General features: G+C 37.5%; 1 protein-coding gene across 1 annotated transcript; it reads right to left on the bottom strand.

Moving 5' to 3' along the window:
• Positions 1 to 355: 355 nt before the first annotated feature.
• SNRPD1 (small nuclear ribonucleoprotein D1 polypeptide) lies at positions 356 to 10,959 on the bottom strand. Its single transcript, XM_036905785.2, has 4 exons — positions 10,800 to 10,959; positions 4,970 to 5,046; positions 2,950 to 3,141; positions 356 to 533 (listed from the first exon to the last, which is right to left on the bottom strand). The coding sequence occupies exons 1-4, from the start codon at positions 10,811 to 10,813 to the stop codon at positions 457 to 459; spliced, it is 360 nt and encodes a 119-aa protein (XP_036761680.1). The 5' UTR covers positions 10,814 to 10,959; the 3' UTR covers positions 356 to 456.
• Between the last annotated feature and the right edge of the window lie 5,095 nt (positions 10,960 to 16,054).

The following is a 16,054-nucleotide window of genomic DNA, read 5'->3' as shown; positions in this document are numbered from 1 at the left end:
AAAACTATCACTTTTTACTAAATACCTAAGTCTCCATGGAGTAAAACTTTGGAAAATCTATTTTAGACCCATTACATAGTTTAATTTCTGAAGTACCAAGAAGAACTTATTTCATTTGTAGGTCAGTTCCACAGAAAGGAATAAAGACAATAAAATGTACATTCAGTGAATGTGAAGTTAAAAGGTGTATATTCTATATAAATTCATACAAGAAAAATTTTAATTTGAAAAATTAAAAGCCTGATATAAGAATGGAATTATTCTGGGATTACCTAGTAGTAATGCTTAGCTCTATTTCAGTATCACAAGTATTCATGAACATTTAAAACTTATTCTGATGTAGGCAATAGACAACTTTGTCCTACATTTATGTTTATTAAAAACTCACATAAACAAACCTGTACAAAAAATATCCCAAATCACATTATCACTTTGAAACAGTAATCTTGAGAGACATTATCGCCTAGGACCCCCTCTTCCTCTTCCCCGGCCACGTCCTCTTCCTCTTCCTCTTCCTCGGCCTCTTCCTGCAACTGTAGGGAGACGGAAAAAAGAAAAAGCAAGATAAATTCTCTTCTGCGCTAATGCTACCTGGTTACCACGAAAAGCATCTGTAGCAAAAAAACCTTTAAGTCAGCTTCTCTCAAATGTGACCTCAGAATCACCCCTCCCAAGATATTACCATGTAGGAAGAACTGCTGGCCTACAGAGAAACTTTATGGCAACGTTTGTTTCATGTGAATTTATTTACTGACAGATTCATCAAGTTTTAAAATATTTTTTCTTTGAATCATGTCTGATTCGCCATAAAATGAAATGCAAATAATCTGAACCTCACACAAGATGAAAGAGATATATCAGTGAACAGAACATGAATACCACGTGCCAGACTCTTTGTTACTGACTAGAATCCAAGCAAGTTAATTCAAAGCCAAGAAAGTATGACTCTTGAAATTCTTAAGTCATTTGATCCAACCATAACCTTGTTCTTTAATCTATATAGCAATATCCCTGCCACATGGTCATCCTATGTGATTCTCAACTCCACTTGAGAATCACAGTGACAGAAAACTCACCTCCCAAATGAACTTATTTAATCTTTGGACAGCTATGAATATTACAAAAATCCTGACATTGAGTTTAAGTCAGTCACATGCTAAATTTCTATCAACTGATTATAGTCCTACCATTCAAAGCAAATAAAGTCTATGACTTCTGTTAAAACAAAGATTAACCACACTTATCTCCTAAAACTATTCATGATAGAAAAAGAAAAAAAATGATTTATTCCCATAAAAACAAAAACAAGGCAGAGAAAACAGTCAATGAATTTTTAAATCAGAAAGTAGACTGAGGACTGTAAATGTTTAACAAAGGAAGAACACCTAAAGACCTAGGATGTTGGGAGCATGGAGTGAGATGAAGAGGCAGGGGTCTGAAAATGGGGGGAAAAAGGGTTGACAATTCTTATGTGGAGCAGGAGGCTGACCATTCTCCATCTTGCAAAGGTACATAATGACTATTTCTCTAACAGGTAGGTAGGAGAGAAAAGGTAATGTAAACCTGAAGACACTGAAGCAAAAAAACAAAAAAATTCACAATGTGGACAGCAGCAAGCAGCACAGAGCTGAGGAGGAGAGGACAGGGATTCAGTGTCTTTCCATCTACAGATTGTGCTCTGAGGTGCATTTTTTCTTTTTTAACTAAAAGAGGCTGGGATAAGAAACTTGAGGGCATGTACATATATTAGACTCGTTAATTCTTCCTGAGACTTTTGTTTCAGGTATGAATGGGTCACGAAAGAAACTGTATTTCTTAGTGTGGGTGGAAGGCAAAAAAAATCTCAAAATCACTGTATTAAGTGACTGTCTACAATATATCCAACCCCTTTATCCTGCCCTACTCCTATCAATGCTGGCTGCCAGGCCTATGTCTCCCAGGGTAAGTGATAGGAATCTTTTTGTGAGAAAACCAGCTCCAGAAAAGACTTACATCTAGATCCCAAAATTTCAGGTCTTCTCCATGAAGAGGCCAACTGATTTCTAAACCACCCCAAAGTGAGACCCACCAGCTGAGAAGTCTAATCTCCCTTCCCAGAACTTCCCTTTTTAGGGTCCTTGTTATTAAATTAAATTAAAACCAAAGAGCAAGATACTTTAAGTAAAGTCTTCAACATAAAGACCAAATAAAAGAGATCAAACAAAAAAGGAAAATGAGAGGAAACAATGCCAAGTACAGAATAAAACTTAAAAAACAAAACTACAATATCCTACCAGTTGAAATCCTATCCAATTTTTTCATAAGAAAAAAAAAACATTACACCCCTAAAACAAAAACAGGATTTTATGAAAAATCATCACAGAACAAGGAGGCTAGAAGATTAAATATATGCTAGGTTGGAAGTTTAAGGTCAAGGAAATTTCCCAGAAAATTGGACCGAAAAACAAAAAGAGAAGTAGAAAAGATTTAGGAAATCATTCAGAAGACCCAATTAGTATGAATTCCAGGAAGAAACAACAGAACAAGCAAAGAAGAAAAAACTTACGGAAGTCATACAAGTTAATTTCTTAGCTCTAAAAGGTAAGACTATCCATATTTAAAGGGTCCACCAAGTATGCAGAACAAAATGGAGGGGAAAAAAAGGGAAGGCAAGCAAAGACCATATATATGCCAAGTCATTAGGAAATTTCAGAGTATCAGGAATAAAGAGTTACTCTTTCAATCTTTCAAAGTGTGTAGGGGCCAGCCATGCACAAAGAGACTGGAAGTAAGAATGGCACCAGTCTTTTTCATACTAACACTCAGAACTATAATAAACACTAAATACACTAATGGCAAATGTAGGCAATTAAAAAAACCCAAAAACTATATTGTTTAAATGTTTCTAATTTGAATGGTATTAGGGTGTAAATACATCATTCACAAAATGTTTAAAACCTTCAAACTTACCAGCTTCCCTTTTCTTAGATTTCACCTTCGGTTCAACATCCACAAGTAACGTATCCAGAGGTAAGCTGTCTGGCAGAATAAAATATCGAATGTTGTTTCCTCGAATACTCAGTGTTTCTAGCTGTACAGGTTCTCTGTTCTTCAGGGTCATCTTTACAGCTTTCAGATGCGTATTCATGCTGACATCTACACCTAGAGGGAAAAAGAGAGCAATTATTAGCAATGGTAAGGAAGGCAACCAATTAATCTATGAAGCCACAGGAAATGCGGTAATACAGGAGTATTGTCCATTCTGCTACACTGCAAGTTTCTAATGGTATAATTTAGTACAATTGGTAAATGAGAGAGTAAGGTCAGTATCAGAAATCTTTCCTCCAAAGGTTTTCCTTAGCACGCAATGTTTTGCACAGTAAGGTTTGCTTACAGATGTGAATGCAGCAAGCCACAGAGGAACTCTGACTGGTACACATGGCTTATTTGCACTGTCCCCATGTACACTTCCTCATATCTCAGGGTTGGCAGTGCTTATTGTATGGTTCTCCCACTGTCTCCATAACTTACTTAGACTGCATTCCACCAAGCTATACTCATCTTTGTCTTAAATATAAGGTCCTCTATGTACTTTGTGCATAATACTATAAAAAATACTTTATGCAGCATTTTCCCTTATTACTAAGAATTTAACATGTTTTTTTATCTGTTTCTTTTAAAAGGAGTGTTACTGATTTTCTTAATGTTCTGGTTACCAAGTTGCACAGTTCTGAGTGGTCTGACTCAAACTATTTTCCCATTAAGCCATTATTTTTAGTATGAGATTTTCCAAATTAAAAGCAAGGTTTTCTAGGATCAGTATGTGGCATTCTAGTAGAAATACCTGATGATTAGAGCCTTTACCAATATATCTGAACAAAAGGGATAAAGATCCAGTTAATTCTGTCCCTAGAAAATAAAGGCCAGAAAGCATAAATTCTTTCAACTTTCCCAAAATCCATCTCAAATTTGCTAATCTTATTACTTATCTTTTCTTCCTCCTTGGGGACCCATCAAAGGAAGGAGAGGAAAAAAAAAAAAGCTTTGAGCTCTTTTTATGTTCCTGGAACTGTATGCTAAGACATTTTAATTTAATTATCAATATGATGACTAAATTGGTAGATTTATGGTAGATAGTCTGTTTATCACTATTGTGAAGGCTGAAACATATATTCATATAGGATGCCAGAAACTTTTAACAGTGGTTGTCAATACGGGAGGGAATTTGATTTTTACTAGATTTTGCTCCCCCAATTTACTGAAAATTCCCTCTTAAAATATCATTTATTAAGGACCTACTATATACTAAGCAAAACTTAACATTCATTTTGTGTGTGTCCTCCATCACTAATTGAATTCCTAAAAGGCTGGAAGAACACTTTGCTTCCTCCACACATCTAACACAAACCTCAGAAGAGAGCAGACTGTTCACAGAATTTTAAAAGAACAGCAATTATATTTTCTCAGATATGGTCACAGGCTGTATCAAAACTTTATACTGTACAGATCTCCTTTCACAGCAATTAGTAGTGCAAATTCTTGCATACTCACAAATACTGTCAGTATAATACTGTATATTTTTCTTCGTTTACTCATATGCTGGATCTACGCATTAAAAAATTATTTGTAAGTTTACACAAGATAATTAGAGAAGGAAATCCCATCTTCTCTCTTTAAGAACTTAACAATCTAACAGGGGACACAAAATTTAGTAAAAGAAATACACCAACATTCCAGGCAGAGGGACACACACAGACAAAGTGTAAGTATTAGGAAAACAGAGGTCACATATAGGATAATCCAGGGAATCCAGTTTGCTCTTAACACAAGAACTTATGGTGAGTACTTCAGCCAATGAAATAATCCAGACAGAAACAATGAGATCTGTCCAACGATAATGTTCATTTAACAACAGCAAAAAAAGAATTCTGCCCTACAATGTGGAAGAGATTGGAAAACCAGAAGTTTGTAACGCAGTCTATCACTGTACCTGTGATTGTTCCATGGACCTGTGTTCCATTCTTTAATTCAATGGTTACAGTTTCGTGACTCAATTTCATCAAAAATCTATAAAGACAGCAGGAATAAAAAGATAAATTTCATCTTTAACACTTCAAAACATGTTGTCAAAGTGTGAAACTTCTAGAGATTGGAAATCTGCTACAGATACTATCTGCATCGGTTCCTATTAATAATCTGTGTAACAATTTTAGCTTTCCCGGAAGTATAGCCTTAACATTTATGAAAGAGCACAATAATAACAATCACAACTCTTTTGGACACTTCTGGTTCTTTAAACCATTACAGAGCTTAACCTCCAATCATGCATACAGATCCTAAAGTCATTATAAGCCACAAAACTGAAATGAAATTATATGGATGAAGGTGGTCAAAGGTAAGAACTTCAAGTAATGGAAGTATTTGGGATGTAATGTACAACATGATGACTATAGTTGACACTGCTACATGGTATACCTGAAAGTTGCTAAGAAAGTAGATCTTAAAAGATGAGATGAGAATCACAATAAAAAAAAATTACTCTCTTTTGTATCTGTAAGAGATGATATGTGTTAACTTACTGTAATATATGTTAATTTAAGATTACCGTGGTAATCACTTAGCAATATATGTAAGTCAAGCCATTATAATGTACACCTTAAACTTAAACAGTGCTGTATGGTCAATTGTATCTTAATAAAAATGAAAGAAAAAACTAATTATAATTGGTAAGAGATTGCAAGTAAGTCTCCCCTTCTAAATCTCTCCATGTGCAGGGGATATTCTTCTAGATCATTTTATTATGCATTCATAAACGTACACATAAGATTTGTATAAAATTGGTCCATTCTTTAATAGCTGTTACATAACTTACAGTCCTCATTTAGCAGTTTATATTCGAAACACTCATACATGCATCCCTATCACAAATCCATTTACGCAAAAATTCATCAACACTAATTGTTAGCAATCTTCTAAATTTCTGTCAATCTATCAGGGGAAAAAAAGGCAATCTGCCTTTTCCTTACATTTAAAGTTGATTATCTTTTCATGGATATGGGAAATTTGTATTTCTTCTGTGAATTACCTATTCACATATTTTCAATTAGGTCAGATGTTTATTTTATTTTCTACCAGTTTGCCACAACCATTCAAGTGTGTGTGAGGTTTTCCTCAGTCATAAAATTTTTTTCATTTTTATGTTGTTAAATTTTTGAATCCTCAGAGAAGACAAGTAGTGCATCTTACTATGCTGATGGACAGTGACTGTAATGGGGTATGTGGTGGGGACTTGATAATAGGGGGGAATGTAGTAACCACAATGTTGCTCATGTGAAACCTGAGCATAAGACTGTGTATCAATGATACCTTAATTAAAAAAAAAATTTGTGAATCCTTCTCAGATATATGTTTAGGAAGATGTTACCCATCCTAAGATTGCAAAAGCCTCTTATTTTCTTCTAGTTTTATATTTAGTTTTAATCCACCTGATATTCATCTCCTTTCTGAGCACCATGAGGTAGGAATCTGCCTTTATTATTTTCCCTAGTTAATAATGTTTACTGAATAATCCATCCATTCCCCACCTCATCTAGTCTTTTGTTCTCTTTTTATTATGAAATATCACACAAGAAGAAAAGTTGAAAGGTTCACAAATTACTAAATGTTGTAATTTGTGTGTGTATTCCCCCTATTCATACAACTTACACTTTTCACCTTATCACCCGTAAGTACACTGCAGGCACTCCAGCATGCATTTTCTAATGAGGACATTCTCCCACATAACTGTATTACGACAATCTAGAAAAATGAACAATATTCCCACAAAATGATCTAATATGCAGTTCATGTTAAAATCTCTAGTTTCTAAATATATATTTTGTATACTCTATCACAGCATCTATCAGATTGAATGGTATTATTTAAGATTACCTGTTTCTCACCCACTAGACAGTACTGCTGAAGATAACAATCACGACACCTTTATAGCCAACCCTGGATTGTAACAGGTGCTGAAATTTCTCTCAATGAACTGGTAATGTTTATTTTACCAGACAAGAATTCTTTAACGCAGCTCTAAATTTAATCATTACTTGTATTAGCCTAGAATTTTCACCTAATCGTTTCCTTCCACTATGAAATTAAAAAAAAAAAAAATAATATATATATATATATAAATTGTCCCACTCAGTTATAACTTTTTGGGAGTAGGCAGAATTACTGTAAAAATAAAATAGTAATCAAGAAGTCTATCATATGGAAGGAAAAGGAAAACCAGAAAGGGAAAAAGGCCTCTGAAAAAAATCAAAATATATTCTAGGAAGTCCAAGGATATTTATTTACCACTATTTATTATGTGGTACTCTCTGTCCTTGGTACTGAGGATTAAAAAGGAATTAAGACAAGGCCCCCAAGGAGCTCAAATTCTAGCAGGAAAAAGACATATAAAATTAAGTAAATTTAAAATGCAATGGAGATAGAGGTTTTTCACGAGGAACATACTGCAGCATGGGTAGGAGGGAATCAGATCTTAGTGGACTTTGTTCTATTAAGAAGTCTGAAAAGTTGGAAATACACAGCAAAAAGAGACAAGAGCAGAGCACAACATACAGAGAAATTATAGGTACTATCAGTGGAATATTAAATCCAAGAAAAATGAGTTGGAAGAGTTGGGCAGGTTCCTTTCATGGTGAGCCCAAGCTCTGTTGAAGAATTCGTCCAAGAGAGCTACTGAAGAGTTTTCATCAACGAAGTGGAGTACGAGGGTCACATTCACACTGGAAGACAAATTAGGTGGCTAGAGAAGTATTTAGTACAGTAATCATGACGTAAGAGCAATAAATATATCAATGAAACAGAAAAGAGTTCAGAAATAGACTCACATTTTTAATAGTCAATTTCCTATAAAGGTGTTGATGGGACTGCCCAAACAGTACGATGGGCACAGGAAAGCCTTTTCAACAAATGAAATCCACAACAGGGATTTATATTCTGTAATAGTATGGAATAACTGGAAAACCATATTAAAAAGTGAACCTAGACCCCTAACTCACACCACTTACCAGATTAATTCAAGATAGCTCACAGACCTACATAAAAGTTAAAATTGTAAACTTTTCAGAAGAAAACACAGGAGAGTAACTTCTATGGTTTGAAGGCAGATATAAGTTTGACAGTATATAGAGTGCAACAACCATGAAAAAAAAGAGCTGGTCAATTAAGACTTCCTCAAAAGAAACTACTGCTCACCCAAAAGCAGTATTAAGAAAACGAACCAGCAAACCACAAACTGGGAGAAATTCTACCTGACAAAGGATCAGTATGCAGGATACATAAAAAATTACAACTCAATAATATAAAGAAATAACACAATCAATATTGAATACATATTAAAGATATAAAGAAAACACAAAGCTTATTCAATGAGCAGATGAAAAAATGCTGATTAGTTATTAGGAAAATATGAATCAAAGCTGTAACAAGATACTACACAAGCACTAAAATGGCTAAAATTAAACTGATAACAACAAACACTAGTGAATGCGTGGAGCAACTGCAATTCTCGTATACTTTCGGTGGGAGTGTAAAACAGTACAGCCACTTGGGAAAATGGTTTGGCAGTTTGGTATTAAACTAAAGGTATACCAATGCTATACTCCAGCAACTCCACTCCTAAGTACTGGATCCAAAAGAAATGAGAATGTTCCAAAGCAGTTTTAAACAAAATATGTAACTTTTAAACATACAACGGACTATTCACTAATAAAAAGGAACAAATTACTGATACAAGTCATAATGTGGATGAATCTCAAAAATATTCTGAGTAAAAGAAATTTTACACAAAAACAATGCATTACTGCATGATTCTAAATACATGAAATTCTAGTGCAATCAATAAGCTAAGGTGGAAGAAACTGGTTGCCCCTTGGGAGTATGGACCAGAAGGGCTTGAGGGAACTTTCTGAGGTTTTGGTAGTGTTCTGTGTATCTCGAGAGGGATGTTTTACACAGATGTATACATTTTTCTAAACCTGGAAATGTACACTGAATTTCACTGTATATTTACCTCAAGAGATGAAATAAAAACCCGTGGTGGAAAAAAAAGGGAACCTAAACAGCTCAGTGGTGGCAACTGGAATGGTACAGAGAGTGTTGTGGGCAGGAGTAGACAATTAAGCCCAGGAGCCAAACAGATTCAAATTATTTTCTGATGAACACTTCACTCTCTGAATTCTATTTACTGACACTCAGATATTCAGATAACAGTATCCTTCAGTATTCAAACCCACTATTTAGGTTAAAAAATCAGAGAGAACTGGATAGTAAGAATTTCTTCCATAAGGAAGCTAAAACTGCCAAAACTTGGCAATTTTTCAGACTGTCAGGATTATCAAGAGAGAAAGAAGTCAACGACGACTCGCAGTTTGGCTAGGGTAACAGTAAGGATGATAGTACCAACTGAGGTATAGAAACAAGAAAGTCAACTGAAAAATGCAAAACAAACACCCATTTTCTTGGAGCAAAATACATTATCCAGGAAGAATATCTTTAAACCAGACAAACTGATTCCAAAAAGTATTACATAATACTTTTCTATAAATGCATTCAGACTGGCAGGTGTTGAGAAACAGTGAAAATATACTTTAAATTATGATTTTTTCCTCCTAAGTTATAGTTTAAATAAAAACGTACTAAAAGTTAACGCTTCTCTACAAACTCCACCCTGATTAGAATAAGGGTTTTATAAATTATTTCAAACATACTAGATGTTACCTACGGTGTGTCTTTTCACCACAAAACAAAAAGCACCAACAAGGCAGTGAGTTTGCCTCAAAAAAAAAAAAAAATTCAGTATCAGCACACAGAATAACAGGTACCCAATAAACTGTTCGGTCGACACTGACAATCCTTGCCTCAACAGACAAATATTTTCAGCTAAATATTTGTAATTGCTGTCCTAGTTTTTAGAAATCTCTGCTTCTATGCTCCAAGGCTTTCAGCCTCAAGGAAAAACACTAAAACCCAAACTATTTGCAGGTAGTTTGGAGGGAATCACTCAAATCTTTTAAAGAAGGAGATTCAAGTAACCCAGTTTAAACACGGAAATAAAACAGAATATCAATTATCTGTGTACTCAGTCACAAATACGAAAAGTGATTCTACCCCATGTTGGGAGATTTGTCTTAAATTTGAACCTACTTTAAAAAGAAATGTAGATTGAATAATTTTAAATTTAGAGACTAGCAAAAAATAAACTGAAAAACTTAGGAAATCAGAGCTCCATCCCTGATTTAAAACAATTCCGAAATGGGGGTTTCATTATTTCCAGATAAACCTCTGCAGCTTCTCTACTTGTAAAAACTGCGTTAACTTTAACTACTTTTGCAAAATATTCGGTTTTTCTTTGTCTCCCACGTTCTCAGGGCGTGTGGACGTTATGTTGGCCGGTTCCTGAGAGCTGAGCTGGGCCAGAAAAGTAACCTAGACTAGGGCACGAGTTCTAACTCGAAATGAACATTTTTAACTAACCGAAAATAAGACCTGGCGCTACGCCTTTAAACCCTTTAGGACACTAGGTGAGAAGAAACGGCCCAGCCTGTACGTTCACATGCTGAAAGACACGCGGGACCCCGGCACCACCCAATCCGAAGCCCGGGCCGAGCGCCCGCGGAGGCGCGGCTAAGCTGCGGGGTGGGGGAGCGGCGGGAGCCGGAGGGCCGTTAGCAGGCCGCGCGCGCACGCGGTTTTCGCGCCTCCTGCGGCTGCAGCAGCCCCACCTCCCGCTCCCGGCCCACAACCGTCCCATTTGGTCACCTCCTCACCTCACTAGCTTCATCCTAGCGGCGCCGTCCCCTTTGGGTGCGAAAGAATCCCGAAACCGACAACAGAGGGCAGAGGGACTGGGAGGATGAATGGCCGGAAACGCGTACTCCCGGAGCTCGGGGGTAAAGAGCTCGCGGAGCGCTGCGCACGCACGGCGGAAACGCGGCTGGGCCGCACTCCCTTCCGGCCGCGAGGAGCGCCACTGCGACCCCTGGCAGCTGGAGGTGTGCCTTGCGATTGCCGAGGGCGTTGAGATGGTCTAAGAGGAAATTTCCTCTAAGAAGATTTGAGAAAATTGAACCCAATTAGTAGGCACTTCGGCACCGCAGGGCGCCGTATATTATGCAGTACCAAAGATACCTATGATCGCAGAGAAGCCCAAAGAACTGCTAATTCTGTTCCGACACCGGAAACCTCAGCATTACTGAATGTACCTGAGGAAAAAATCACACAATTTAGTTGATTATTTTCACTTAAATTCTGGTCCCAGATCTCAAAAGAGTAGCCTACAGTGTCCAGAGATCGTGTTATACTTCTGTAATATGCTTATAAACTATTTTCACACCTTTCTTCTCTCCCTCTCAAACCTTTTACAGTCCCTATCCCAAATCACTCTGCTATTATTTCCTACTTTTTTGAGACGAAGAAGCATCCTTCTTTTCTTCCTGTTTCAAGGGTAGAAGTATTGTTGCTCCTTTCAAAAACAAATTCCTCTTCGTTGTAGTCAGGATCCCATCTCATTTTCTCAGGAACTGCTCTCCAGTTATCCCCTTCTAACTTGAATCATTAATTTCTTTCTCTCTGCTGGATTTCTTCTGTCAGCATACAAATTTATCTTAAAACAAACTTCTGTGATGCAGCTCCAGCTACTGCTGGATTTCTTGTACAGGAAAACTTGGATGAGCTGTCTGTACTTGTTTTATCACCAAACTACACTGAAATTGTTTTTCTAAAGGTCATGAAAAACCTCCAAGACAAACTCCTATCTTCATCTTAGTATCTCAGCATCATTTAACACAAGCACTCCCCTTTTGAAACACCCTCCTCTCTTGGCTTCCAGGATGCCAAGCACAGCTGGTTTTATTCCTCTCCCAGTAGCTGCTTTTCCTAGGTCTCCTTAACTGCTTAATCCTCCACTGAGCCATTACATGTTGGAGTGCTGCGGGGTTTACCCTAGGTGTAGTCTCCTTATGGATATTCTCCTTGAGCCTGGGTGATCTCCTCCAAAACCAGGGCTTTCATTTATATATCCAGTCTGGACTTTATCCCCAATCATCAGAACTCTGGTATGTTGTAAGGCAATGCTCATCGCACTTTAATGGGAATAGGACTCACCTGAAGGAAACTTTACAATGAAAATTCTGATTCAGTTGGTGGAGGGGTCTGAAATTCTGCATTCCTTCAGCTGATGAAGATGTTCCTTGACCACGGACCACAATTTGAGTAGCAAGACTGTAATGGACATTTCTGTGTTGCCTTCTCAACACCTATGCTCCCTCTTCCCGGCAATACCTATACTCTGGTGATCCTTGTGGTCCTAAGGAAGGTGACTCTACCCTATGTCAGTCATCATATTCCATTAATTGTCCACAGTAGGCTTAGGATGTAAGCTGATCCAATCAGAAGTTTGCAGGGAATACTTTTTCCTTCCGGATGTGAATGGAGAAGTAGTAGCCCCTGGAGTTATCAGAAACTCCCTTAGAACCAAGAGAAGAACCTGTCTTAGGAGTGTATTAAAAGAGACCCAAAACCATGATGATATGAATGAGCCCCAGGATTAAAAACAAAGCCTAAAAGTGGCTATTTAAGTTAAAAAAATAAAATAAAAATTCAGTTTCTCAGTAGCAGTAATCACATTTCAAGTGCTCAATAGCCCTATGTGGCTATGGCTACCCTTTTGAACAGTGCAGTTATACATTTCCCTCATCACAGACAGTTTGATTACACAGTACTGTTTTGTTCATTACCATATTTGCTTCTTTCTTAGAATGTTATTTACTTATTGTCTGACATGAGAATGTAAACTGTCTGAAGGCAGAGATTTGTCTCTTCTGTTACTTCTACAACCCCAGCATCTAGAATAGGGCCATGCATACAATGTGCCCTCAATAAGTATTTGTGAAATAACTGAGTATCTCCCTCATTAGAATGTACACTGCATGAGGAAAGAGACTGAGTGTGTATTGTTCACTGCAATATCCCTAGTACTGATCACAGGGGATTCCCCCCAATTATCTTCAAGGCCCTTCCTGCTTTGGGCTCTGTCTACCTTTTAATCTCTTTCCCTTTCGTGGTCTTGGAATGTTTGAGTTCCTGTAATTCATCAAGCTCATTTTCCTCTCCAGACTTTTGTATGTTCAGTTTTTTGACCTGACTAGCACCTATTCATCCTCTCTCAAGGATGTGGGGCCAGCATTATTACTTGTATGTATTAGTGGTGTGTCTTCCAGAAAATGGCAAATTGAAATGTCATTGTTGGTTGATCTGCATCAAATTGCAGTAAGCTTTCTTTCTACATTTTAGAATTTTTACTCTCAGGATAAAACTGTTAAGAGTCCTGAAGTAAAGACAACAAGAGTGGAACCACAAAGCAAAGGGTCTTTATTGCTGCTAGCAGGAGCATGGGTCTGAAAGTGAGACTACCCCATCTTCTAGGAGTTAGCACAGGTTTTGTATGTTACAGGCATTTAGATTGGTCACAGGAAAGGAAAACACCAAGGAAATGTCAGGCAGTGCAACTATTCCATTGTTAGTTTTTAGAAGTAGATGTCCAAATAATAAGTGCAGAAAAGTACATTCTGCAGTTTGGAGTCAGCAAGGAAAACAAACATTTTTAAAAAGTCCAGAAGATTGTACTCACAATTTTAAGTTTAGAAGGAGAACTTTCAAATAGGGACTTGTGGCTTCTGGAATTGTAGGGATTGTGAAAATGAACTTCTTGATTTACAGAATGTTGTTGAGCACCAAAATGGATCCATCATCTAGCTTACAGTGTTTGTTTTTAGCATGTGTACATGGCGAAAGGTGAACCATTCAGAGCTGTCCCCCAGGACCTTCTAAGGAACTCTCAGGAATGCATGCCTCTCATTTTACTGGGATCAGTTCTCTGTGAGTTTATAATCTTTGAAAGCTCAGTCAAGTAGATAATTTATTCAGTTTACTATGACTATTGTTTAGTATACAACAAATCACATGAACCAATTCCAAAGTTCACAGAAAGACTGCCTTAAAAGAAAACTACTGGTAGAAGGCAAAACAAATTTTGTCAAACATGATGTTATAGCATAATGAAGATTTAATCATACTATAAATTGAGACCTCTGGCATTAATGGATCAAAATTTAAAAATACCTTTTAAAATGATAGAGAATAATGCCTAAGAAAGTTTGTTTTCCCATAAAAGCAAACTATTTTTTAAAATTTATTTTTGAGATATAATTAATACATAAACCATAAGGTATATGATTTTATAACTAACACATATAATTTTAAGGTGCACAAGTTGATTTGATTCAGGTATGTATTGCAATGATTAACACCATGGCTGATGCCTCTATCACTAGTTACATAATAATTTTTTAAATTAAAATTTAGTCTCTTAGCAACTTTGAAGTTTATAATACAATATTGTAGAAGCAAACTAAGCCATACTTTTGTTACCATACCTTTAACTTCACCTGGAGTCAGCCCCCTTGAAACCGGAAATGAGACAATAATTAACTGCTGGTTCTACACATGGCCCTCTACTATTTCTGGCAGCTTCTCCAGCAGCTGAGACAAAGAAAGATTCCCATTTCCCCTTTAAACACCCCTCCTCCTGAATGGCATTTTGAAGATGGTCTTGGGGGGTTCATCCACCATCTTCTCAGGTTGTCGTCTTCCTGCATAAAGTCACTTTTCTTGATGAAAAGGGGGAAATTATAAGGAAAAATTCTGAAATGTCCTAGGTTAAGTGACATAAGGGCCAGAGGAAGAGGGAGAGAGATAAGGGAAGGTAATCAGTCAATAGCTGTGGGCTGTAGCTAATCACAAACTCCACGTTCCTGGTTGGAGCCATTTCAACATCATCTAGATGGTACCCAGACCTGCCACATCCCCCTTGTGCACGACCAGGGTCTGGTCATCATTAACAACCAAACCACAAGCTTTCTCTATGGACTAACCCCCATCCCTGATTTTCTCTGCTTTGTCCTAGCCCACTTTCCTTACTGTCTTTCCAATGGGTTTCAGCCCCGGGCAAGTTCTCTATGGATTCAATGTGACCAAAGAAATTGACAGCAAAACTTTCTTGGGGTGAAAGGGTTATACCCAACTTTATTTCCATGTGGCAGTTCAGTCACTAAAATCCCATTCACTCAGAGCAAGTCTGCATGCAGCAAGCTGGTCTCTGCCTCTGGGCCCCTCTGTCCACACAGCCGTCCCACACAGCTACCCCCTGAGCCTTCTCTGCACAGTCGTCCCTCACAGCTGTCCTCTGGGCCTCTGTCCTCGGCACTGCCACCACTCCAGCTTCTGCTCTACTCTCCTGCAGCCTTACAGCCCTGCCACCGTGTTGCGCCCAGAGGACTGGGCAGAGCTCTTTATATAGAGTCAACAGCCATGTATTGCCCACAGGTGTGCAGTGAGCTAGTCAACTAGGGCCAGGTTGGAATCCTGGCCATAGGAACTTTCGTTTTATCCACACTTACCTATACCTAATGTGAATTCTAAGAATTTTCTTTCCTTGAGGCCCCTCATAAATGTCCCATTTCTTGAGTTCAGCAGACAATTTGCTTTTGTTAACGGGCCTTACTGCTGGAGAAGCAGAAACTTCCCATCCCAGGACCCAGTGCTTTTTCTAGTAGTATCTGTAAGGACTCAGTAAACCTTTTGAGTTCAGACATCTCTAGGTTTCTAGAGTTTCTGATCTGTCACTTTCCTTGCCTCAACACATGTCCCTCAATTTATTGGCCCGTTGTCCAGCAAGTGGAATGAGCTTGGACTTGGTTAATGGTTTCAGAGCATGTTTAAAAAACTGATTATATTTAGGTTTCAGAAAAGAAAATCTAGAATAAATGGCAGTCATGAATTATACATCAAATGTGATTCACTTATCAGAAATAAGTATGTATGATTTTTATGTGGTGTGATATTTGTAAGAACTCCTATGCTTCTGATTGTGGTTAATACAAGTATAGTGGAATAGATCACACAGAAGCAGAGGACTATTTTGTGGTAATGGGAACTTGTATGTGTGGTTTGTGTATGTGTATGT

The sequence above is a fragment of the Manis pentadactyla genome, chromosome 6, assembly GCF_030020395.1.
Source record: "Manis pentadactyla isolate mManPen7 chromosome 6, mManPen7.hap1, whole genome shotgun sequence".
Lineage (NCBI taxonomy): Eukaryota > Metazoa > Chordata > Mammalia > Pholidota > Manidae > Manis > Manis pentadactyla.
The sequence above is the reverse complement of the archived record's forward strand: the minus strand, read 5'-3'. Positions and strand labels throughout refer to the sequence as shown.